Genomic DNA, 22,841 nt, shown 5'->3' with positions numbered 1-22,841 from the left:
GAGAGGTTTAGAAACAGAAAAATACTCCACCTATATCTTAAGCACAGAAATTAAAATAGCAATGGGATACCATTTTTCAACTAACAAATTAGCCAAGACCAAGAATAATAATATGCATCACTGCGGCAGAAGGGGGCTACACTTCTGGTGCAAACACAAAGTACCATAACCTATTTTTAAAATTATTTTTATTAACATATAATGTATTATTTGCCCCAGGGGTACAGGTCTATGAATCATCAGGCTTACACATTTCACAGCACTCACCATAGCCCATACCCTCCCCAATGTCCATAACCCTACCATAATCTTTCTAATAATGCAAAATCAAAAGCCTTAAAAAATGTGGGTATCTTTGACTCAGCAATTCCACTTCTGGACATACAGTTTAGAAATAATTACTGATATACGCAATAACGTATGTATAAAGATACTAATGTGCATTTATAAAAATTTAAAAATTAAAAACAACTTAAAGGGCAGAGGACTTGTATCAGAGAAATGGTTTGGGCTGCCTAACTGGCTCAGTCAGCTAAGTGTCTGCCTTTGGCTCAGGTCATGATCCCGGTGTCCTGGGATCAAGTCCCACATCAGGCTCCCTGCTCAGTGGGGAGTCTGCTTCTCCCTCTGCCTACCTCTCCCCCTGCTTGTGCGCTCTCTCGCAAATAATAAAATCTTTTTTAAAAAAATGGTTCATATGAATGGGAAGAAATCAGAGAGGGAGATAAACCATGAGAGACTCTGGATTCCAGGAAACAAACTGAGGGTTACAGAAGGGAAGGAGCTGAGGGGATACAGTAACTGGGTGATGGGTATTAAGGAGGGCATGTATTGGGATGAGCACTGGGCATTATATGCAGCTAATGAATCGTTGAACACTACATCAATAACTAATGAACACTACATCAAAAACTACTGATGTACTGTATGTTGGCTAACTGAACATAAAAAAAAAGAAATGGTTCATCCAACAGAACATTTTTAAAAAGTCACACTGTACAAGACTGTTTTTCCAGTTTTTAAAAGGAAGATTTATTTAACAAGTTTCACTTAGTACAATACATCTAATGGAAATCACAATACAAGGAAAGATTTAAATCAAAGCCTCAGAATCTCATACAAACAACATGACCAAACTCCTAAGGTATTGGTATTACATCTCAAAACTGTCCCAGATCTTTAAAAAAAAAAAAAAAAAGTAAAAGTGTACACTCACGTGCCTTACAGGATATTAAACCAAAAAGCTAGAATTAACAAACATGCCAAATGTTTTCACTTTGAATCGTAGACACAGCTCCTATATTTGAGTTTTACAGAAAAGCATGTTTCTCAACATGCATCCAAAGTTTTCAATGTATTGTGGTATAAGAGCAACATTTAACATAAGTGAAACTGCTTTAACCTAAATACGCTTACTGCTTAGGTACACTCCTACAACGTAACTAACTTGAGGAAAGCTGAAAATTGTTTTAACAGTTATGGTCAATACTGAACGTTGTTATTATACCCTAGATGAATGTTTCAGTGTTCGAAATTACTGAGCTTGAAGTTGTAAAACCTTGACTTCCACTTTACAGTAAGCATGAATCACAAGCCTGTAATGCAAAACTGTTAAACTTAATTTTTTTCTTTAAAAAAAGGAAAGAAAGAAAGAAAGAAAGAAAAAGAAAGAGAAAGCTGACCAAGAGTGATCAGAATCAATGATATTTCCCATTTACCAATCATACTGGATATACTAGACATCACTCTCATTCTACAACTCCCATAAATGCAGAGCTTTTATTTCTGTAACAGGTGTTGTGTTCCTTCACCTAAGCAAGGTTGGACTGATAGTCACTGGAGTTTTCCTGCAGAACTTGGTCGTATCCACTCATACTGCTCTGACCACCATAACCACCTCCGTAGCCACCACTCAGCTGCTGACTAGCAGGACCCCCATAACTAGACTGGTTGGATAAGCCCATCCCTCCCATCATTTGACTACCATAAGCACCACCACTTGCCCCTGCTGTAGAATTCAAAAAGAGTTCTACATAGCTGTGGTCATAGGCGCCCCCACTTGTTCCTGCAGTAGAATTCAAGAAGAGCTCCACATATCTGTGTTGCATATTAGCTTTGTCTTTTGCCATTGCTGCCACAGCATCTTCATGGGTAGCAAATTCAACATCTGCCTCACCAGTAACTCGGCCATCGGGTCCAATTTCAATGTGCACTCTCATGGGGTTAAGAGGTGAGAAAAAATTGTAAATATCATTCTCAGTGGCTCTGTAAGGTAATCCCCTCATGTGTACACAGTGCCCTGTGGTGCTCTGGAAACTGGACCCACCATCTCCGTATCTATGATCAGACATTCCTGAAAAACAGTAATTGAGGTCTCTTCCGAATCTATCAGACCCAAAGCCATACCCATCATTATAGCCACCATAGTCATCATAGCCTCCGTACCCTCCACCATAGGCACCACGCCTCATCCTTTCAAACCCTGCCCCTCTGCCAATACTATTATACCCTCTGCCAGCCCCCGGCCTATCATAGGGACCTGGCCGCTGCATAGCCATGAGCTTTCGAGGGGGGTCGTAGTGGGTTCGGACTTCAGCTCGGCTACTCTTGAAGATTTCAATGTACCTGTGCCCTATTCTTTCCTTGTGTTTCTTTAAGGCCTTTTCAGCTATCTCCTGTGAAGCAAACTGCACAAATGCTTCCCCTGTGCTCCGCCCCTGAAAGTCCACCGGCAGTGTCATCCCATTTGGCACAATTTCCAACCCAGAAAAGAACTGAACAATCTCTTCCTTGCTACAGCCAAATGGGAGTCCTCTAAGCCGGACGAAGCCATCGTTGGCAGTATCGGGACTATTCGGACCTGTATGCTTCAACACCCAATCCATTTCAACACTGTTGGACTTGAAAACTTCAACGTATCTGTGTCCCATGGTTTCTCTGTCCTTCTTCAAAGCCAATTTCACTTCATCTTCAGATTCAAGTTCGACAAATGCTTCACCACTTGGTCTGCCTTCTCTGGTGTAGATGAAACGAATACCTGATGTGCCATTTTGGATTTTACAATCAGAAAAGAAGCGCATCACTTCATCAGCTGAGCAGGACCAGGGTAGGCCCCTGACCTTCACCACGAACCCCTCCCTGCCTTCTGTGCTCAGCATCATGGTGACTGTTGGGCTCTTACTGGCAAGCTTGGCTCAGTGCGATTTCGGTGTAGCTGAAAAAAATTAGAAGACTACTGTCATGGAAAAATGTTCACAGTATAGTAAGAGAAAAAAGCAAACTAGTACTGTAAAACTCACATGTATTGCTTTTTTCTAAAACATTCATGTAAATAAAAAGACTACACCAAATTTTTATGTTGTTTATGTAACCATTATTTACTCCATACCTATTATGTGTTGGATACCATTAACAGTTGTTATTTTTGGGCAGTAGGATTATGGGAACTTTTTGACTAAAGGAATATTTTTTTTGGACATTTCTGTATATTCTAAGTTTTCTACACTGAACATATGTTAACATCACGTATATTCTAAGTTTTCTACACTGAACATATATTAACATCACAGAACATAAAAGCATAAAAACATCAACAAAATCACTGGAAGATGTGAACAAATACAAGATGGTTATCCCTGATTACATAAAAATGAAAAACTTCATTACATCAAAGATAAGATTCAAAAGAATTAAAAGACAATACAAAACAATACACCTGAAAAAATACATACACCAATACATTACTATCCTTGTTATATTAAAAACTCATGCCAATTAGTAAAATCACAGAAATATTAAGGCCTAAGAGATAAATGAAAAAAAGACATTATGGGTAATTCACACTTTACTTTCATGTTTTTTAACTGCAAAGTCCAGTATTTGTCTTTGGGATACAAACATCAATAAGCCCAGAAAGGGTTTATGGTCCTACAGGGGCATTATACATCTTTACCTAAAGGCAAACGGGCAAATAAACAGTATCCCTGCTATGACAAAATTCTGGGCAAGGTGAAAAAGTGGTATAAAACAGGGACTAATTGGTCAATTCTAACAGTTGGTACAGAATTGTTAAATAAAACAGACTCACCAGTTCAGGGATCCACAAGTAAATTTTAAAAATTACGGATGGAGCATAAAACAGGATGAGGCTCGGCAAGAGGTAAGGCTGGCAAGGCAGACATAAGATCCCAAAGACCTTACTTGATAGACAAACACTAAGGCCCTTCTAAAGATTTTAAACAGGGGAGTGAGGGCAGGGGAGTGAGGGGAGGGGAGAGGGTAAGGGAGTGAGGAGAGGGAGGTGGGCAGGGGAGTGAGGGGAGGGAAATGATGTAATCAAAGCCCTTTCAAATAATAGATCACCCTGGCAACAGTGTGGAACTCAAACAGAGGGGGCTGGTATGACACCAGCAAGATCAGCTAGAAACCTAGTCACTTTGAGGCAGATATAAGGGATTCACCTAAGGCAACAGCAGTTTTTTCTGTTTGCTTTTTTAAGATCTTATTTGACAGAGAGAGAGAGAGAGAGCATGCGAGCTCAAGCAGGGGGAGCAGCAGGCAGGGGGCAAAGAAAAGCAGGGTTCCCACTGAGTGAGGACCCACCCCCCATATCAGGACCGGAGAAGGCAGCAGAGGCTTAACCAGCTGAGCCACCCAGGCACCCTAAGACAACAGCAGCTTTAAAAAAGGAGAGCACCAGGGTGGCTCAGTGGGTTAACTGGCTACCTTCAGCTCTGGTCATGATCTCAGGGTCCTGGGATGGAACCTCGCCTGGTCAGGCTTTCTGCTCAGTGGGGAGTCTGCTTCTGCCTCTCCCCCTATCCTCCCCCACCCCTCTGCTTGTGCATGCACTCTCTCTCTCTCAAATAAACAAAATCTTAAAAAATATAAAGTAAAAATTTAAAAAGAAAGCAGTGGATTCTGCGGGACTTGATAACAGATTAAATACAGGGGAAATACAGATGTGAGGAACAGGAGAATTGTCTAGGAAAAACCTCATCAATCATCAGAAATCCAAGTTAAAACCAGAATTAATCAATATTTTTCACCCACCAAGACAATAAAAATTAAACAGTAAGGATAAGCCAGTGCTAATATTCAGGGTTCTTGAAAACTCCTAGAAGAGTGAAAGTAGATACAATATTTCTGGAAAGCAATTTGGAAACACGTATCACACTTTTTGATACAGTAAATCCATTCAGATTACGTGCCCTAAGAGATGACCTGAAATTCAAAGATTTATGGAGCTATATATTCTTCAAAAGGTATTTTATTAAGAAAGAATATTACTTATTTAAAAATTAATTTTAATTTTAAAATTATACAAATATTTAATAACATGAGGAAATACATATGCGATAATCTTATGAACCAAAATCATGGTGCATCATAATCTCAACTAGGTAGAAAAATATATATATGTTCACACATCCTTTGACCCTACTAAAATTCCTTCCAGGAACCTGGTCAACAGAAATACTCATATTATGTTCACTGCTACTGCACTGTTAGTAATGGCTGAAAATTAGGAACCTAACTATTCATCAATAGGGAAATGGTTGAATGAATTACAATATACTGTATCCTTAAAATGGAATCCTATGCAGCTGTTAAGGAAAAAGATCTGCCCTGACCTAGGAAGATTTCCAACATGTATTAAATAAAATGTGCATAGTTATGATCCTACTTATTTTAAAATATAAGCATGCACGTATTATGCATGTAAATGCACAGAGGATCTGAAAGCACGTAATATAAGTTTGTTTTCTGAGAAAACAGGAACTAGAAGGTAGAGTGAGGTAAATTTTCACTCTTTACCCAAGGTACTTCTTTACAGTTTTTAATTTTTAAAAATCACTGTCATTGGAACAAAATGTTAGAAAAACATATATACATGGGGAATTCAGCAAATGTTAATAGTGGCAGGTTTCTGGCTTTTTCAATGTTATTTTTTCAATTTCTTGTGCATTCTTAATTTTCTGTATGCATTTTATTTTAGCAAAAAATTAAATTTAAATGTTTGCTTTTATAAAGTTTTCTAATTTTGTGTATGTGGATGGCTTATCTGACATGGTCTGGAAACACTGGACATCTTGGAAAGAAAGTACAAAGTGTAATAACTGCCATAAAACTACACTGAGGAGTCAACAAACATGTATTAATTGCCTATTATATGCCTGGCACACTGCATCTACAAATAACAGTCTCCCTATAAACCATCTTCAGGCTTGAGTGATGATTTATGGACTGGTTTTTTGCATGCCTTAAGCACTCTAGAAATTAACATCCCCTCTATAGTGGCAGGGAGGTTCTGTTTCATTACTGTATCTCCTGGGCCACCAGTACTAAGTTGCTAAAGTAGAAACCAGGATTCCATTTGTGGGTCAAGAAACTGTGTATTTCTACGTGTGTTATACACATACTTTTTATACACCAAAAGGCTGAGTACTTATCTCCCGGTGATTAATAACGTCTAATTTTTAAAAAATTTATAGTATACTATTATTTTTTGAATGTCCGAAACTGAACATGTAGTTTGTTATGGTAAGTAGAAAAACAGACGTTATTTAAATGTTCAATTTAGTAGAAACAGTTATTGAGCGCCTCTGTCAGGCACACAGCATCTGCCTAGATGTGACTCTACAGATAAATTCACTTGGTGCCTCCCCTACAGACAGACAATCAGTGGGAAGTAAGTGCCTGAATGGATGGACCGGCACTCCAGCCACTGGTCTCAATATTTGTTTTTCCTTATCCAGGGACGTGGTTTTCAAGCGTTTTCACCTCAGAGTTTCTCTTAAGGGTCCCCTGAGACCCGCCCAAACAGACAAATACACAAAAACACACACACAGTCACGAACGTCCACCATTTCCCCACCAGGCGCAGCAAAGGCGGCTTCCCGGCACTGGGCGGGGGGGGGGGGGGGGGATGGGGGGGGAGGGGGAGCGGGGGAGGGGAAAGCGGGGAACGAAAAAGGCGGAGGCGGCCCGCGAATCCTACTTTAGTCTTCAGCATCACCACCCTCGGGCCCCCAGTTCCCACCCACACACCAACCTCTAACGATACCGGATAATTTTCCTCCTTCTTCCCTCAAACGGCTATAGCGAGACGGTAGACGACGACCAGAACTACTTCTGCTCACGTAAGCGACTGATCACGTGATCGCCTACGTCATGTGAGATCTCGGTCACGTGAGCAACTCTCGGCTTAGACTCGGGATCTCTAAAGTGCCGCACTTCCTTCTGGTATAGAAACAGGGCGGGCCAATATCGAGAAAGGCAGAGTCTGATTGGTTGCGGTGTGTTTTACGTGACTGATCATTGGTCCGCCTCTGGGGATAACCGTCCCAGTTGCCTGAGAAACAATAACGTCAGTATTTAATAACTCACCGGTGATTGGTCCGCTTCTAAAGTTAAACTTAAAAGCCCAGATTACGGGTGGAAATTTGTACTGCATTACGGTGGCGATGAAGCTGAAAAGTCTAGTGCCGCAGTCAGGCTTCTTGCTGGTACTTCGCTTCCTGGCCCTGGTTCTCTGGAGCTTCCCTGGTGCCAGGACCCTGGACAATGGCTTGGCGATGACTCCTACCATGGGCTGGCTGCACTGGGAGCGCTTCATGTGCAACACTGACTGCCAAGGAGAGCCGGATTCCTGTATCAGGTATGAGAGATATTGAGTACCCCCTTGCATTCGCCTTTCCGTGAGTTTGTCTTCTCTATTTGGGAAGATAGAGGGTCGCAGAGAGAACATTTGAGCCTGAGGGAGGGCCGCCCTACTGCTGCTGCTTTTTTATCCCCAGCAAATTGCCCTGGTTGGAAACGAGAACTAAACTTTCTCTGGCGTGACCCCTCCTGCGGTAGGAGTCGGGCCAGCAGCCCCTGCTTCTCCATCTCTCCGTGCTGGATCACCCAACTAGGAACTTGATCCATTCACCATCCAGTTCTGTTCAGGCCCTTCTTGTGAACCGCTGTTCGGCCTCTGTCTGCCACGCACTGGTAGTGACCACAGCTGGGGTGAGTAGGAGAGACAGAGGACTAAGACACGTGCTGTTTCTTCTGCTTTGGGGGCCAGGGGTTCCTTGGCTGTAACTGGAGGAAGTTTAGAGGAACCAGGGAGTCTCTGAAATACCCCACCCCCAGCCACCCTAGCCAGTGGCATCTGGCTAGAAGATTGACCTGGAGGAACTTTATGAAGGTTTCCCCTGGTGTCCAAAAGTTGAGAGTTCCATAAGCGGAAATGGCTTAAAGTGAAGAATTACCATTAATTTATATGGAAAATTTTTTGAGCATTCCCAGGCCCAAAATATAACCTCTCTTGGCTTTGATGCACAAAATAAATGGAGATAAATCACAGATGCTTACAGGCACAGTTCAAAGCTGTGGTGGCTTAATACAGGGATGCTGAATGTACTTCCCATCACATATTTCTTTTTGTCTTTTCCGTTTTTTTCTAAGTAGTGGTGGGTTTATTTTTATATGTGGTAATAAAACTAATGCATGAAAATGGAAAAAAATGTAGATAGTAAAGAAAAGTATAGTGAAAATAAAGTTTTCCTGGCACAGAATAAGCGCTTCACAAATGCATATTATATGTATATAATTTATTTAAGCAACCTCCTCTTGATAGCTATTCAAGCTCTTCAAATTTCTTTTTTAATTTCTTTTTTTATTATTGTGAAGCTGTGTTAACCATCCTTTTACATTGTAAGATTCTTTCCTGAAAGTGTAATCACTGGATTTAAAGGTATGTTACATATCAAACTATCCTCCCCAAGAGTTTTACAAATGTGCATTCCCAAGAACAGTGTATGAGAATGACTATTTCCCCACACCCTGGCCAACGCTGCATTTTTGTCATTCTTTTAAAACTTTGCCAATCTGGTGTTTTTATTTCCACTTAATTATTTTTTAGTTGAAATGTTTTGGGTTTGGTTTTGGGGCTGTGTGTGTATGGGTGTTTGGTCTATCATATATTATGAAAATGGTGGTTCCAGCTTATGTTGGTTTTTATGATTTCTGGCTCTGGCATCATGTTGAGAAAGTCTTTACCTACCCGAAGATAATATAGTCACCTACATTTTCTAGTAGATTTTTTAATGGATTTTTAAAATATTTAAACATTAATCCACCTGGACCTTATTTTCCTATAAGGAAAGCCACATTTGATATATACTGAATTCCTGGGATACCTGGTTGACTTAGTTGGTTAAGGGTCTGCCTTCAGCTCTGGTGAGGATTCCAGGGTCAGTGAGGAGCCTGCTTCTCCCTCTCTGTCCGCCCCTCCCCTCCTCGTCCACCCCTGCATATGCTCTCACTCTTTTTCTCAATAAATAAATAAAATCTTTAAAAAATATGTATATACTAGATTCCATGATACCAGATGGCTAGAAGGATCTCTTTCAGAACTTTCTCTTTAATTCCATTGATTTGTGTATTCTAATGCTACAGGTACTGTACCAGTTTCATTTATCTTTTGTAGAATGTTCATATGTTTTATCTCTCTGGTGAAATTTTGAACCATGTTGCCAAGTTCCTTAAAAAGTCCTTTTGGGGGGGCACCTGGGTGGCTCATTGGGTTGAGCCTCTGCCTTTGGCTCAGGTCATGATCTCAGGGTCCTGGGATGGAGCCCTGCATTGGGCTACCTGCTTGGCAGGGAGCCTGCTTCCCCCTCTCTTTCTGCCTGCCTACTTGTGATCTCTCTCTCTCTCTCACTATCTGTCAAATAAATAAATAAAATCTTTTATTAAAAAAGTCCTTTTGGGGTTTGTTCAGGATTTTTTTTAATGTATAAGAGATGCCTGGGTGGCTCAGTAGGATTAAGCATCCTACTTTTGATCTTAGCTGAGGTGTTGATCTCAGGGTCGTGAGTTCAAGCACCACGTTGGGATCCACACTGGCGTTGAGCCTATTTTAAACAATGTATAAAGTGTGTTTTAATATTGAGTTTTCTTATCCCAGAGCAAAATAACATCTCTCCATTTACTGAAATCATTTGGGAGCATTATAGTTTTATTCATATGGATCCTGCACATGTCTTAAATTTATCTCTAGGTGTTTTAGGTTTTTCTGTTGTTTTTTCGGTTGCTCTTGTGCGTGGTATCTTGTTGTTGGGTTTTTTTTCCATACAGGTTATTGTTAATATCTAAGAAGCTGTTGATTATAGTAACTTTGTGGTTTCTTACTTTACTGAACTTTCATCTTAGTTCTAATTATCTTTTCAATTTCATGTATTTCTCATTCCTAATTGTTTGGGGTTCTTACAATGGAAGTATTTGGCCAGGGGGAAATTTTAAAAAGGCCCCAGTCCATTTTACCTTGCTGATTACTATTGAACTGGGTAGTAACTGGGTTGAAAAAAAACTTGCAAAAGCAAAAGATGCCTTATTATTTGTTCAATGAATTACAACAATTTTTGGAATTTCTCTTTCAGTGAGAAGCTCTTCATGCAGATGGCAGAACTCATGGAGTCAGATGGCTGGAAGGATGTAGGTTATGAGTACCTCTGCATTGATGACTGTTGGATGGCTCCCAAAAGGGATTCAAAAGGGAGACTTCAGGCAGACCCTAAACGCTTTCCAAGTGGGATCCGAGGCCTTGCTGATTATGTGAGTTTACAGATAATGCTCTTTCATTCAGGAGACTGTAAGCACTTTTGTACAGAAGCTTATTCAGAAAAACTGAGAAAGTAAAATAGCATCTATTATCTAAATATCAAATTGTAAGGTTTCTCAGATGGAATTTTCATTCCATCAGCAGATCCCAGTCTTTCAGTAGCACTTGAGGCCAGTATTGAAGAAGTTCTCCTTTTGCTGAAACCACTGAATTCTCTAGGAGGAAAAGGGAACTTGGGTCTCGACATGTGTGCATATATTTCCATATGCTTTGTGAAGCTATTACAATTGTAAGTATAAAGTCGAAGACAGAAAGAATATATTCTGGAAATTAAGGAGTAACAGAGCTGGATGCTAGTTAAAGGCAATGAAGACAGATGTGTTCAGGACTACTGTAATAGGGGAAAGAGCCAAGATCAATTTCAAATACAACAAAGACGAGTAGGGTTTTAGAGTCAGTGAGCAGACTTGAGGGGGTCAGTGGATGGAAAATTACCAAGAGGAGACATTAAGGGCAAGAGGGTTCTCTCTAAAGGCAGGCAGGCCAAGGAGTTAGACATGAAGAGCAGGGGGATGAGAAACCTGATTAGATACCAAGGGTAAGGCAATGACTTAGCAGGATTCTTGCTGAAACAGTGTAAGACCTACTTGAGAAGAGGGCACAGAGGAGCCTAAGGTATGGTCATGGTGAGAGTCTTTGTCCAGATAATTGTATCACTGCCATGGAAAGGTAACTTTTAGGATCCCATTAGAAAAAGATAAGAGTGATAGCTTTCCCTTTAGTTCTATATCATAACCTACATATGTAGTTTGAACTAAGCAACATTGGAGACTTTGTCTCCCAGCTAACTCATCTGGATAATTTTGGGGGTTTGTGAAAAAAGCCCCTGATACCTAGTGAAATATACTTATCTGTGCCTCCAGCCTAGAGTGGTTCTCTCTAATTCATGATTGCCCTTCTATTGTGGTGATCCTTTTCTCTCATTTCAGGTTCATAGCAAAGGACTGAAGCTAGGAATTTATGCAGATGTTGGAAATAAAACCTGTGCAGGCTTCCCTGGGAGTTTTGGACACTATGATATTGATGCCAAGACCTTTGCTGACTGGGAAGTAGATCTGCTAAAATTTGATGGTTGTTACTGTGACAGCGTGGAACATTTGGAAAAAGGTATGATTTACCCATGAGCAAAGGAAGAAACTTGCAGGCCAGGGTAACTGGAGCATTCCAAAGAGCTCATCATCACATTTTATTTTATTTTTTTTTAAAGATTTTATTTATTTATTTGACAGACAGAGATCACAAGTAGGCAGAGAGGCAGGCAGAGAGAGAGAGAGAGAGAGAGAGAGAGAGGGAAGCAGGCTTCCTGCGGAGCAGAGAGCCCGATGCGGGGCTCAATCCCAGGACCCTGAGATCATGACCCGAGCCGAAGGCAGCAGCCCAAACCACTGAGCCACCCAGGCGCCCCTCATCATCACATTTTAAATGCTTAGTCACAACACCAGAAATAATTATTCTCAATGTGCCAGAGCTCCTACCTCTTTTCTTTCAGTTTGTCCATGCATTCCTTCATGCATGCATGTAAAATCCATGCATGCCTAATCATGGCTAATAATGTGCACGGTTCATTCAGGAGGGCTCTGAGTTTATTACAAATAGTAATTATAACTTTCCATAACATCACTTGGGAAAGCATCTGGAATGTTAGTTCCAGAGAAAAGAGCATCTACAGTCCTCCCTTTCCTCAGTGTATGCACCATCCCACACTACCTCCTGAGAACAATCCCAGCAGTCTGGGAGGTACTGAACACAATTTAATCACAGAGTAACCACCCATCACTGCTCCTGGTTTAAAATATAACCACAGCCCTTCCAGGCAGCCTCTTTTTAAAATACACAACACCAGCTGGACATTCCTTTCTTTACCTCATTTTACCCATTGTTTTCTCATACAGGTTATAAGCATATGTCCTTGGCCCTGAACAGGACTGGCAGAAGCATTGTGTATTCCTGTGAGTGGCCCCTTTATATGTGGCCTTTTCGTAAGGTGAGCTAGTGAGCGCACAATCCAACAGAGCCTTGCTGATAGATTTTCAGAACTTAAGAACAAAGGAGACTGAAGGGTCTCCTTCAACGTCCAGTCTTGTTTAACAGGCTCATCCTACAATCTCTCTCAGGATCCAGTCACTTCTCACCCTTTCCCCTGCTGAAACTGAATTCTAATCTTGGAAATCAGTCATTTTTTAAAAAATATTTTTATTTATTTATTTGATAGACAGAGAGAGATCACAAGTAGGCAGAGAGGCAGGCAGAGAGAGAGGAGGAAGCAGGCTCCCCGCTGAGCAGAGAGCCCGATGTGGGGCTCGATCCCAGGACCCTGAGATCATGACCCGAGCTGAAGGCAGAGGCTTAAACCACTGAGCCACCCAGGTGCCCCGGAAATCAGTTATTTTTTATTCTTCCCTTTGTCCTGCAGTTCACAGCCTATTCGCCAGCAATCCTGTCAGTACTATCTACAAAACACATCCCAAATCAGCCCATTTCTTTCCATCTCTGTTGCATCCACCCTGGTCTTCCAGCCACTGTTGTCTCCGCTCAGCCTAGTCCATCTCCACCATCTTGCCATCAGTTTTCCAAGCAGCACCACAGTGATCTTGTTAAAATGTAAATCCTATCAGTCCCCTGCTTTAAAAAGCCTTAACTGGCTTCCCATTGCATTTGGAATAAAATCACACTCCACTGATGTGGTCCTGGCCTTCATCCAGCCTCCCCTCCCTCTTTCCATGACTGCACTGGGTTTTCTTTCTTTCCCTCAAACACACAAGCCTGCTGCTGCCCCAGGGACTTTACACTTGCATTTTGTTTTCTGCCTGGTACATTCTTCATCCAAGATTTTTAAATGGCTGTCTCCTTTTAACGTTTAAGTCTCAAACCAAATGCTACATATTCAAACAGCTCTTCTGTACTCTCAAATAGCCCTCTATCCATTTATTCTTTATCATATTGATCAGCTGAATTTCCTTGTAAGAACTTAGCACTGTATGGAATTATTTGTTTACTGGCTTATTGTCTGTCTCCCCCACTAGAATGTAAGCTCCAGGAGGGCAGGGACCTTGTCTGACTTTATCACTGTATCCCTAGCTTATGGTAAGTGTTTAATAATTACTTATAGAATGAATCCCTGTTCTTTGCTTCTAATCTCTGCAAAATACTCTCCCCTTTCTCAGCATCGTGAACCTGATATTCTTTCTCCCTATCTACAAACTTGTTATTCGTTCCATTAATAAAGTATGTACCTCGGATTCGGATTGCCTTATCCTATGCTTATTTGTCCTATGTAATTTTGCAGCCTTTATTTTTACTTATACAGATCATTTTAATTATTTGATTACAGAAGTGATACATGTCTATTTTAAGAAAGTGTGAAAATCCAGTAAGTTGTGAAAAAAGTTAAAATCTTCATAATCCTGATACTTAGTTACCATTTGGCAAATTTCCAGCATAAACAATATTAAAGCCATTTAAAGGAGAGATTTTAAGTTATATGGCCTACTTCTGAAGTAGACTTCTTACAGTGAAATTCCATTATAAACTTGACTGTTTCCATGTTGCAAGAATGGTAGTAGAAAGTACATAAAAGAGTTATGTCTGTTTTCACAGCCCAATTACACAGAAATCCGACAGTACTGCAATCACTGGAGAAATTTTGAGGATGTATATGATTCTTGGCAAAGTGTAAAGAGTATCTTGGCCTGGACATCATCTAACCAGAAGAGAATTGTTGATGTCGCAGGACCAGGGGGTTGGAATGACCCAGATATGGTAAGAACCTGAGCCCTCCTTGTTCAAGCCCATGCAGTGGACCTGTTTCCTATTTGATTTTTCAAGGTAAATCAGAAGGGAAAATTTCTGGAAGCAGGCCTTACCTGAGAATACTCAGAGCAGGGTGCCATAGAAAGTGGCTTATGTCTAAACTTTGAAAATGTTTCATTTTTTTAATTTAAATTCTTGCTCTTCTTTGTCCCAGTTAGTGATTGGTAACTTTGGCCTCAGCTGGGATCAGCAGGTAACTCAGATGGCCCTGTGGGCTATCATGGCCGCTCCATTACTCATGTCCAATGACCTCCGACACATCAGCCCTCAAGCCAAAGCCCTCCTTCAGAATAAGGATGTAATTGCCATCAACCAAGACCCCTTGGGCAAGCAGGGGTACCGGCTTAGAAAGGTACAGTAAATAATGTTGTATGGGAGAAAATAGGAATTGGCCAGGAACATACTCTTGCCTTCTAGTTTACGGTTCATCCAAATGTTTGTGCGTTTTAATATGGAATGGCCTTATGCCCAAGTACCACATTGTCCTGGGCCTAAATCTGTTAAATAAGAGGATGTGCACTCATCTTTTGAGAATATTTACTTTTAATCTTCATGTTGTAATCAGTAATGAGGCTCCTTTTTTTGCTGACCATTACCTTATTTCCAAAGCATGCTGTAGGATTTTAATTTTTCCCAGAAGTGCTCAGTAGTTCTGACAATAATACTGAGTGCCACTACCAAGGCAGCTTCTTGCTGTTACCAAGCTCTCACACCTATTTTCTTGGCTTACTTTTCAGGAAGACAACATTGAAGTGTGGGAACGCCCCCTCTCAGACTTAGCGTGGGCTGTGGCTATGGTAAACCTGCAGGAGATTGGTGGACCTCGTTTTTATACCATCTCTATTGCTTCCCTGGGTCAGGGGCTGGCCTGTATTCCTGACTGCATGATCACACAGCTCCTGCCTGAGAAGAGAGAGCTTGGGTTTTATCAGTGGACTTCAGATTTAAAGACCAAGATAAATCCCACAGGCACCGTCTTACTTCAGCTGGCAGCAACCTAGACTACACTAAAAAACCTTCTTTAAAACGTATTTTGTTGTGGCTCCTATGGCTCATTGATTAAGTGTCTGACTCTGTCTCAGCTCAGGTCTTTCTCTCAGGGTCATGAGTTTAAGCCCCTACTTTAAAAGGAAAAAAATGTGTGTTTTGTTGCCAAACTGACTCCCCCACTGGTGTCTCCCTTCCCTTCCATTCCCACTTTAGCTGTCCTTCTTTCCTTCAATAAAATTTTCCACAGTGGACCGTAAGAAAAACTTGCAAAGGTATCTCTAAACATTTTGGGGAAAGGCTTTTGAAACAAATTGCTAAATAATAGCTGTAATTTATTGGGCACTATAGTATGTGCCAGGCACTGTTCTAGATATATGAACTATCGAGCCATTTGAATCCTCACCAACAGAGGTAGGTACTTATCCACTACAGAACTATAGGCAAGATTTCAGCCCAGACTTTTAACCCTTAAACTACTACCTACTGAGGTGCTTGGATGGCACTCTTTAAGTATAATCTTAGCCCAAAGGGAAGACAAAAACAAAGCTACTTTAATTTAAGGGCAAAAAAATACCCCAGCAGGAATAACCTACAGAGGCAACCCAAGAGACCACATTACTGAATCTTTATGGAACCATCTCAAACATTCCACCACACAGGTTTCTAAATCCTAAGGTTTTTTGCAATCTAGAGCCAACAAATGCAGGTGGCTTACTTTCACAAGCAGTAGTTGATCCATTATGATCTCTGGCCAGAACACCCTCTCCCCTTTAAGCTGCCTCCTTTCCAGGATGTGACGAGGCAGTGACCTTCAGACTGGGGTATGTGGAAATGGATCCTTTTTTTTAAGAGGGGGTGCAGAAGGAAAGGGGATGCCAAGCAGGCCCTGCACCCAGCCTGATGTGGGGTTCAATCTCATAACCCAGAGATCATGACCTGCGCCAAAATCAAGTCAGACACTTAAGTGACTGAACCACCCAGGTGCCACAGGGAATGGATCATTTTAAAGGCATTTCCAGACATTAGAATCTTCTTTCCCTACCATTTGCCTGAGGACCAATCTGTAGTCAAAGCTTCAAGCCTGCTCATCCCCTCTCCATTCACAATGAGCCTTCTCTCACAGAACCAAAGGCAGCAGCTCCACCATCTGAATGTGCAACAGCACAAAAATTAGCAAGGGACAAAGGCCCTCCAAATACAAAGGGCATGTTGTTAACAATTCCTTTGCCGGTCAGGTGATTTCCATTTATTGTAAATAAAATTGGAGTAATCATTTGCTAAAACTGGCAAGCCCAGACTTAATCACCCACGGAAACAAGGCAGTTTGGAACTGCTCCATCCCACTGAGATGTACTTGGTCACCAAAAGGTATAGCTTCTATGTTTTGCCTCCAGTTTTGCTGCACAAGTATGAAAAGCTGAACATCAGTTAAGAATCAGTATACAAAAATAATAAATTAAAAAATGAAATAAAAATGAATCAAGTATACAGGGGTGCCTCGGTGGCTCAGTGGGTTAAGCCTCTGCCTTCAGCTCAGGTCATGATCTCAGGGTCCTGGGATCAAGCCCCACATCAGGCTCTATGCTCAGCAGGGAGCCTGCTTCCCTGCCTACTGGTACTCTGTCAAATAACATCAATCTTAAAAAGTATAAAATTTGCAATGATTAGACGTCTTTAAAAATCAGCATATATCCCTGTTAAATTCTGCCAGGCAGCTTAATTCACTAGAAATTTTATCTTCTGCTGTTATTTCAACATGAGAATTTATGTCTACTTTGAAATCTGGGGGGTTATGTCAAAAGGTCTGAACAATGTTAGCGTTAAGTCTGAGAATATAGAATATAGTGTGCTCCATACAGTATGCTGTGCATAAAAACAGCCTAAATTCCTCACTGAAGGACTGAAGTAGCAAGGGTATAGGAGAGAAATTATTTCACTCTAGGTAAACTTTACGTTCACTATGGGTATAATTGATAGTTATCATGGGACTCTACTTACATCCCATGATAATAACCCTTGTTTAACAGCAAAAGGAATCCCATGAAAGCTCATGTAACTTAAGTGCCAAACTGGATGATCACCACATTTGATAGGAGTTCAACCACCAAATTCAATCCAAAATAAAGTACCCAGAAGACTCAAGCATAAACTGCCCCACGAGAGGAATTTTATTGATGCCAGTACTTTATTTCCATCTTAAAAGACCAACTGCAACCAAATGAAGTGAACATAACCTCAAGATTTTACTGTCTTCATAATATAAAAATATGAAGTTTAGAACTGGATCACCTGGCCCTGTAATGGAACAGAAAAAAAAAGTGAGTTTTTTTTTTTATTTTGCAAAGAACCTCTGCTCTCTCAAGTATACAATTATCCCCCTAAAGAGATCACCTCCTTTTAATTAAGTCTCATTATCCCTCTACTACTCATGCCAAAACCAACACCAAAACCATTATACCAAAACCTCATACCTTCAGCTATGGATCTACTTATTTTTATGAGGATTTCCCCGTTCCGGATTCCACCATCAGTTAAGTGGAGAGAAACGTTCACCTCACCCAACAGGAAAGATTGCACCCTTCCACCTGCAATTATATACCTTTCTCTTCTTATCTCCTCCCAGTTCAAAATGTTTGCATCTCTTAATAGCCAGCATTCTCTTAGATCTGCAATTGGGCTCAACACATTCAAGCCTCAGCACAATCTTCTTTGTAGTTTTAGCCTGGAAAAAATGAAGTCAATCCTTTCATAAATCACTGAAGAAAATCTTTCTTCAAAACGGAGGACTGTTGGGTTAAGTACTACTTAAAGGGAAGCTTTGCAAATGACAGTTTTAGCAATTTGTCTTTAGCTATGGGGAGAAAACAGAAATGTGAGAATCAGTGCATTTAAGAAATTTAATAGCAAAGGTAGATCATCTGATTGCCATCAAATCCTCTATTCCCATCAAACACCCTGAAGAGCTTCTTACCAAATGGTCATTTATCACACCACCTTCAACTTGTGGCCTTTCACCAGCTCTACATACTTGTATTCCCCACAAACAAAAATGGGTCAACCAAATCCCTGAAACCATGAACTGAACACAACTTTCTCAATAAACAGAATTTAATAATTGTTACTTCAGATTTATCAATTCTCTAGAGACTACCTAAAATTATGTCTACAATTTATGTGTATTCAACTGTATCTATTTAACTCAAGGTACAGGAATCAACTTTTTAAGACTACTCCTATAATCAGAATTCTACTTCTGCCTATTCAGTTCTCCAAAAAACCAAAGCCTAGGCAGAATCTTCCCACCTTCTAAAGAAGTTAGCCGAATGCGAAAAGACAATCTTTACCACCTTGAGCTCAAACCATTTATGGCACCTAAATGAACACAACTGTTATTCCTTAGTACTTTCTGGCAGGAGGCTGAATGAGCAAAGCACCAAAAGAAATGCTGTGTTCACAGGAATGCTGTTCCAGGCACTATGTACTTTAAGGGGCACCAGATCACCTAGGGCAGAACAGAAACTCATTTGGCCTGGATGAGGACAGGAGAATTCAGAAGTGCAGTGGAAGGCTTACATGAGGATTTTAAGAACTCTGAAAGCCTCACGAGATTGGTTGCAGTATGCAGGCTTCTGAACTGAGAAGCAAAGTGAGAAAGCAATTCTCACTGCAAGCAAAGGCTGAAGATTCACTAGGGTATGAAAGGTAACAAAGAAAGCATTCACTGGTGTCCTGAAACTTCAGTCCTTGGGAAATTAGAGCACATTCCTCTTAACTTAATTTTGCCTCTTCAAAAAGGTTAGGACAAAAATAATAAAACACCAAGATATTGCAAGATTGTAGACTAGAGTCTGACTAGAGTCAGACCGGGGTTGTGCTCATAGCTACACTGCCTCCTAGATGTGTCACCGCAGGTAACGTAGGGAATCGCTGAAACTATCACACCTGTACTGTATTTAGGCTAGAGAATAATGCAAAGTCTTTACTACAGAAGCATGTCAAATGGTAATTACTACTAACCTTTTTCCGGAAAATAGGCTTCGTCTGCCCACCATAGCCACTCTGCTTCCTATCATAACGCCGCTTTCCTGGAAGAATGAGGTTATTTGTTACAACATACCAAAGATAATCACAACTGCCACACGAAGTCTTCTTACACGTTTTATCTTGGGTTTTCCAGCAGAAAAACAATACCCAAGTGGCAGTGAGGGACGGGGCACGGCACGGTGTATGTATTCCACTAGTTCCTGAATAATTAAAACCAAATTACATACAGGCCGTCTTACCCTGGGCATAAAGAGAATCTTTTCCTTTCTTGTACTGTGTCACTTTGTGGGGTTGGTGCTTGCCACACTTCTTGCAGAAAGTCCGGCGGGTTTTAGGAACGTTCACCTAGTAAAGAAACCGTTCAGAACGAGCAGCGTTATCAGATACCCATTGCACAACGCCCTTAACGACCCAGCCGAACCTAAGACCTCCCCCGAAGGCTCGACTCTCAGTCTTCGCGAGCGCACACCACCTGACTAGAAGGTGGTACAGCCGCCATGTGCTTCAGGTCCAGCGGCCTCCGCTGGGCCCCGAAGTGGAGAGCGTGCATGTTCCCTCCAACCCCAGCTTAGTCTACCTCTTTGATCCCATCACTTCATTTCCTGACTCCGAAGCCCCGTGTCTTCGGGGCCGATCCCAGCAGCGCTGGGTTTCTTTGGTACAACGAGTCCGCGAATGGACCTAAAGCCAGCCTGGGTCGGCCTCCGTCGAAGGGGGTGAAAAGATTAAGCTGGATGTTACCAGGCCCGCTCCCCAAATCCTACCATGTTTGCGAGAGCGCAATCCACACAGAAAGAAAGAGACGTGCCCGGAAACGGAAGTATATAGGAGGTTTCTGGTCGCTCTTGCTCATGGGAGTGGCGAGAAGGACCATAGAGTCTAAGGCTCTGTGAGCACCGCCCTCTGGCGGCTGAGAGGACTCGCTTCGGAGCCGTGGATAGGAGCTTAAGGAAGGGCTAGGCCTGAGGCCGATCCTATCTTTGACCTGGGTCGGGTGCCCAAGCTTTGCAGTTCTTCCTCACTTCATCGCTTCTGGCGGACCCCGCTAGGTAGCAGCGTTAAACGAGGGAAACAGTGCTCGTTCTAGACCTTTGGGCGTCCCTGTCCAAATCTCCGAGGGAAGCGAGGACTAGGATCAAAGGGAGGAGCCCTACACACCCAGGTTCCGTTACTGTTTCATATCAAGGACACTGGGAATATTTTTGACAGGGAACTACTGGTTAACTGAAGGCTTGGAGGGAGCCAGTGCTCTAATTCATTTATCACATGGCTGTTTGGTTCATCCCACAAATGTTAATTGAATTCCTATTCTGTGTTGGGCTGCTAGGGCAGGGACAGGGTAACAAAATAATCAGTCTCATAAATTTATAATTAGAAAGTACTTTGTAAAACAGTATGAAGGATCGGCATTCAAGCAGCCCCCTTTTATTGAAGGAACAAGTTGGCTGCCCTGAAAAGTGACAATGAAATTGTTCAGCTCGCACAATAACAAACAACAGGCCAAGAGATAAAAAAATATATATATATCCAGCATCTCTTCCTTTCCCTGCATACCTGGCAGAAGTCATGTGCTAGGTTTCAAGAGTGTAGCAGAGAAAGACTGCAGGGTACTGAGTATTTAAAATGGATTGTCTCATAAAATTCTCACAGTAACTCCAGGAGGTAGGTGGTACTATCATACCCGTTTTAAAGATAAGAAAATTGAGGCCGTAGGATCATCAACATTTTGCCCACTGTAGATAGTATTTAGTGGAACCAGGACACAAACACAGGTGATCTGATTCCAGAGCCTGGGTTTCTTTACCATTATACAGTATGTCTGTTGTGGCCTGGAAATTATAATAGTTAACAATTACTGAGCACTTAATATATACCAGGCGTTTTCCTAAACACCTCATCTACTACCTCTTGTAATCCAAACCACTCCATGCACTGTGTGCCATTATTAATATTTAACAGGTGAGGAAACTGAGGCACAACACAGGTGTTTATTTCGTGGAGCTGGAATTTCATCCCAGGTAGTTTCTAGCACCACAGCCTTGCACCTAACCATGTCATCACACAGTGCAACCAGGGTAGAGGTTGATGAAGAACTGAGCAGGGACTCAGGAAGGGGTACAAGTGATTAGGGGCTAAGGAACTATGAAAGCCTGGGGTCTCCTGCTTGCATAATTCTCCAGGAATACCCAGGGGTCCAGAGCTGACTCTCAGATTATCCCCTTTTTGTTGGGTGGTGTCTGGGAAGGAGATAATGAAAACAGTACCCCTACCTGCTACTACATTTCCTAAAAGTTTCTTTGCCAGACAGCCAGCCCATAGTTTCAGCATATTCTTCTCTTTGGGCTCTTAGGCAGTCTCACTGGACTTTGAGGGGTTTCTAGAGGCTTTTGATGTTAGTAACATGGAATTATGAAGACAGTGAACATGGCCCCTCTTAGTCAACCTTAGATCTTTGTATCATACCTTGTATGGCATGGCTTTGGCTTTGATTCCCTTCACTAATCCTGGTCTGTGTTTTGGACATGTTCCTGCTCATTAATTTTCCCGAACATGAGGCGCCAGAACTGAACACAGGAGTCTAGATATGGCCTGACCTTGCAGAGTAGGTGGCCTATTTACTTTCCTCTATCTAGATATTTTACAGGAAGCCTATTTTCACCTTGGATTTTCTGGCAGCCATGTTACTGACATGACGTTTCTCTTCATTACTATCAGCAAAAACCTCTGAACCATTTGCACAAATCCTACTGCTCTTCCACCTTCACCTGGAGTCTTTTAAAGTTCAGTTCGGTGCCCCATTACAGGACATGACCCTTAGCTCTGGTAAAATACACTTGCTCTTCATACCAGGTGATCAAGATCTTTTTACAAACTGATTGCTCTGGTTCCATCACCCAGTCTTGCCCCCGAGAGCGTTGTAGCGTTCACAAATTAGCTAGGCTACTTTCTGTATCTTCCTCAAAGCTCATTAGGAAAAATGTTAAGCAGGATACTACCAAAACCAGAACCTTATATTACCTTGGAACTCTCTTGAGGTGACACTAGGCCATTTATTTGCACTATTTGGGTGCAGCCCTTCGATCAATCTAGACAAGTATGTTAAGGAAGGGCTCGTGGGAAGATAGTTAAAAAAATTGCCTAGGTCTATCTTACCCTATCCCCTGTCCCATTCTCCCTTGTCCAGATCCTCCACTGTATGCCTATCAATTTCCAATCTCCACCCCAAGATGGATCTTGTGAAGAGATGGGCCAGGTGACAACAGTGAGCATCTGACTGAAGAAAAGGGGAGGGAAGGAAAATGTCTGTGACGGCGACTCTCAGACA

The 22,841-nt window shown here is 41.7% G+C and overlaps 3 protein-coding genes across 5 annotated transcripts; 1 reads left to right on the top strand and 2 right to left on the bottom strand.

Annotated features, from left to right (window-relative positions):
* Positions 1 to 1,183: 1,183 nt before the first annotated feature.
* Positions 1,184 to 7,191, bottom strand: HNRNPH2 (heterogeneous nuclear ribonucleoprotein H2). 3 transcript variants are annotated; one of them, XM_032330499.1, is made up of 3 exons: positions 7,055 to 7,178; positions 4,088 to 4,165; positions 1,184 to 3,214 (listed from the first exon to the last, which is right to left on the bottom strand). In XM_032330499.1, the coding sequence occupies exon 3, from the start codon at positions 3,159 to 3,161 to the stop codon at positions 1,812 to 1,814; it is 1,350 nt and encodes a 449-aa protein (XP_032186390.1). In that variant the 5' UTR covers positions 3,162 to 3,214; positions 4,088 to 4,165; positions 7,055 to 7,178; the 3' UTR covers positions 1,184 to 1,811. The 3 variants fall into 3 exon arrangements, with proteins under 3 accessions (XP_032186390.1, XP_032186389.1, XP_032186388.1); XM_032330498.1 differs by lacking the exon at positions 4,088 to 4,165 and having other exon boundaries at positions 7,067 to 7,191; XM_032330497.1 differs by lacking the exon at positions 4,088 to 4,165 and having other exon boundaries at positions 7,055 to 7,188.
* A 184-nt stretch (positions 7,192 to 7,375) lies between these two features.
* Positions 7,376 to 15,729, top strand: GLA (galactosidase alpha). The gene is made up of 7 exons (XM_032330500.1): positions 7,376 to 7,660; positions 10,431 to 10,605; positions 11,602 to 11,779; positions 12,565 to 12,656; positions 14,270 to 14,431; positions 14,637 to 14,834; positions 15,220 to 15,729. Exons 1-7 carry the CDS (start codon positions 7,467 to 7,469, stop codon positions 15,481 to 15,483), a joined length of 1,263 nt encoding a protein of 420 aa, XP_032186391.1. The 5' UTR covers positions 7,376 to 7,466; the 3' UTR covers positions 15,484 to 15,729.
* A 1,881-nt stretch (positions 15,730 to 17,610) lies between these two features.
* LOC116582308 (60S ribosomal protein L36a-like) lies at positions 17,611 to 21,991 on the bottom strand. The gene is made up of 6 exons (XM_032329709.1): positions 21,980 to 21,991; positions 20,281 to 20,439; positions 19,756 to 19,861; positions 19,490 to 19,557; positions 18,072 to 18,194; positions 17,611 to 17,767 (listed from the first exon to the last, which is right to left on the bottom strand). Exons 1-6 carry the CDS (start codon positions 21,989 to 21,991, stop codon positions 17,747 to 17,749), a joined length of 489 nt encoding a protein of 162 aa, XP_032185600.1. The 3' UTR covers positions 17,611 to 17,746.
* Between the last annotated feature and the right edge of the window lie 850 nt (positions 21,992 to 22,841).

This window comes from Mustela erminea, chromosome X (genome assembly GCF_009829155.1).
Source record: "Mustela erminea isolate mMusErm1 chromosome X, mMusErm1.Pri, whole genome shotgun sequence".
Classification (NCBI taxonomy): Eukaryota; Metazoa; Chordata; class Mammalia; order Carnivora; family Mustelidae; genus Mustela; species Mustela erminea.
The sequence above is the reverse complement of the archived record's forward strand: the minus strand, read 5'-3'. Positions and strand labels throughout refer to the sequence as shown.